General features: G+C 32.0%; 1 protein-coding gene across 1 annotated transcript; it reads left to right on the top strand.

The window, feature by feature from the left end:
- Positions 1-38: 38 nt before the first annotated feature.
- Positions 39-761, top strand: LOC117106393 (cytosolic 10-formyltetrahydrofolate dehydrogenase-like; the record flags this gene model as incomplete). Its single annotated transcript, XM_033247758.1, has 2 exons — positions 39-137; positions 498-761. Coding segments are annotated over 2 exons (363 nt in total), but the record flags the coding sequence as incomplete, so codon positions are not given.
- Between the last annotated feature and the right edge of the window lie 323 nt (positions 762-1,084).

Below are 1,084 nucleotides of genomic sequence, written 5' to 3'. Positions count from 1 at the left end.
CAAATGTAGTGATACAGCATTAAATAAGTTATATTTGTTCGGTGCAGATTAATTGGGACCAGCCAGTGGAAGTGCTTCATAACTTCATCCGTGGCAATGACAAGCTACCGGGAGCCTGGACCACTATAGATGGGCAGGTAAAATGTGCATTTGAGTTCAGTCTTAATTTCATATACATATACATGAAGTAAAGAAAGCATTTTATAAAGGATTAACAGTACTTTGATGACATACTAATCACTGTTCTCTCTTCAAAATGTCAGATAATGGCATTGTAAGAACAGTAGAAATACATTATTAATAATAAGGATAAGTGATAATGATAATGATATAGCAAAAGTAATAATTACAAGTGAACAATAAGATGTAGAAAATGAGTTTCTAGGAAGATATTAATGCTTTCCACCACTGCCTGTCTACTGAACAGTAAGATGATAATAATGACAAACATAATAATAATATTAGATATATTATAATTTTTTATCTCTTTTTTTCAGCAAGTAACAGTTTTAGGGTCAACCATCTTCAAAGGAGCAAAACCAAAGGGTCAAGAGGTGGAAGTAACAGGGATGAGCCAGCCTGGTATAGTACACAAAGGAGGACTGATCCTGACAGGCAATGATGGCAACATGGTGAGAACAAGTAACACTGATGTCACCTCCCTTGACACAAACATGCAACTACAATCCACTGTAGTTCAGTCACTTGTATTTAATGTGTCAAGAAACAAATATAAAGAAAAAGAAAGTCCTTTAAAATAGGAATTCTTTACAAGAATTATATTAATATTGAGTAATTCCATCAAAAGCAAATGTGAGCACTAAACTAAACTTGGCAAATACAAAAGCTTATTTAACATATTACATTACATTACATATAATGTAAAAACCAAACATATTACATTATATGAATTCATGCAAGCCAACAGAAACTCTTGGTAACATCAACCATTTTAGAAACAAATAATTGGTGACCAAATTGCATAGAATGAATATTAAGCTGTAATAAACATTTATGTGTTACATATACTTTATTGGTATAGTTGACAAGTGACTAAATTTGAAAGGTAATGAGGGTGAGAATT

This window comes from Anneissia japonica, unplaced genomic scaffold, assembly GCF_011630105.1.
Source record: "Anneissia japonica isolate Jap-2015-1 unplaced genomic scaffold, ASM1163010v1 scaffold296149_len1084_cov329_single, whole genome shotgun sequence".
NCBI lineage: Eukaryota > Metazoa > Echinodermata > Crinoidea > Comatulida > Comatulidae > Anneissia > Anneissia japonica.
The sequence above is the reverse complement of the archived record's forward strand: the minus strand, read 5'-3'. Positions and strand labels throughout refer to the sequence as shown.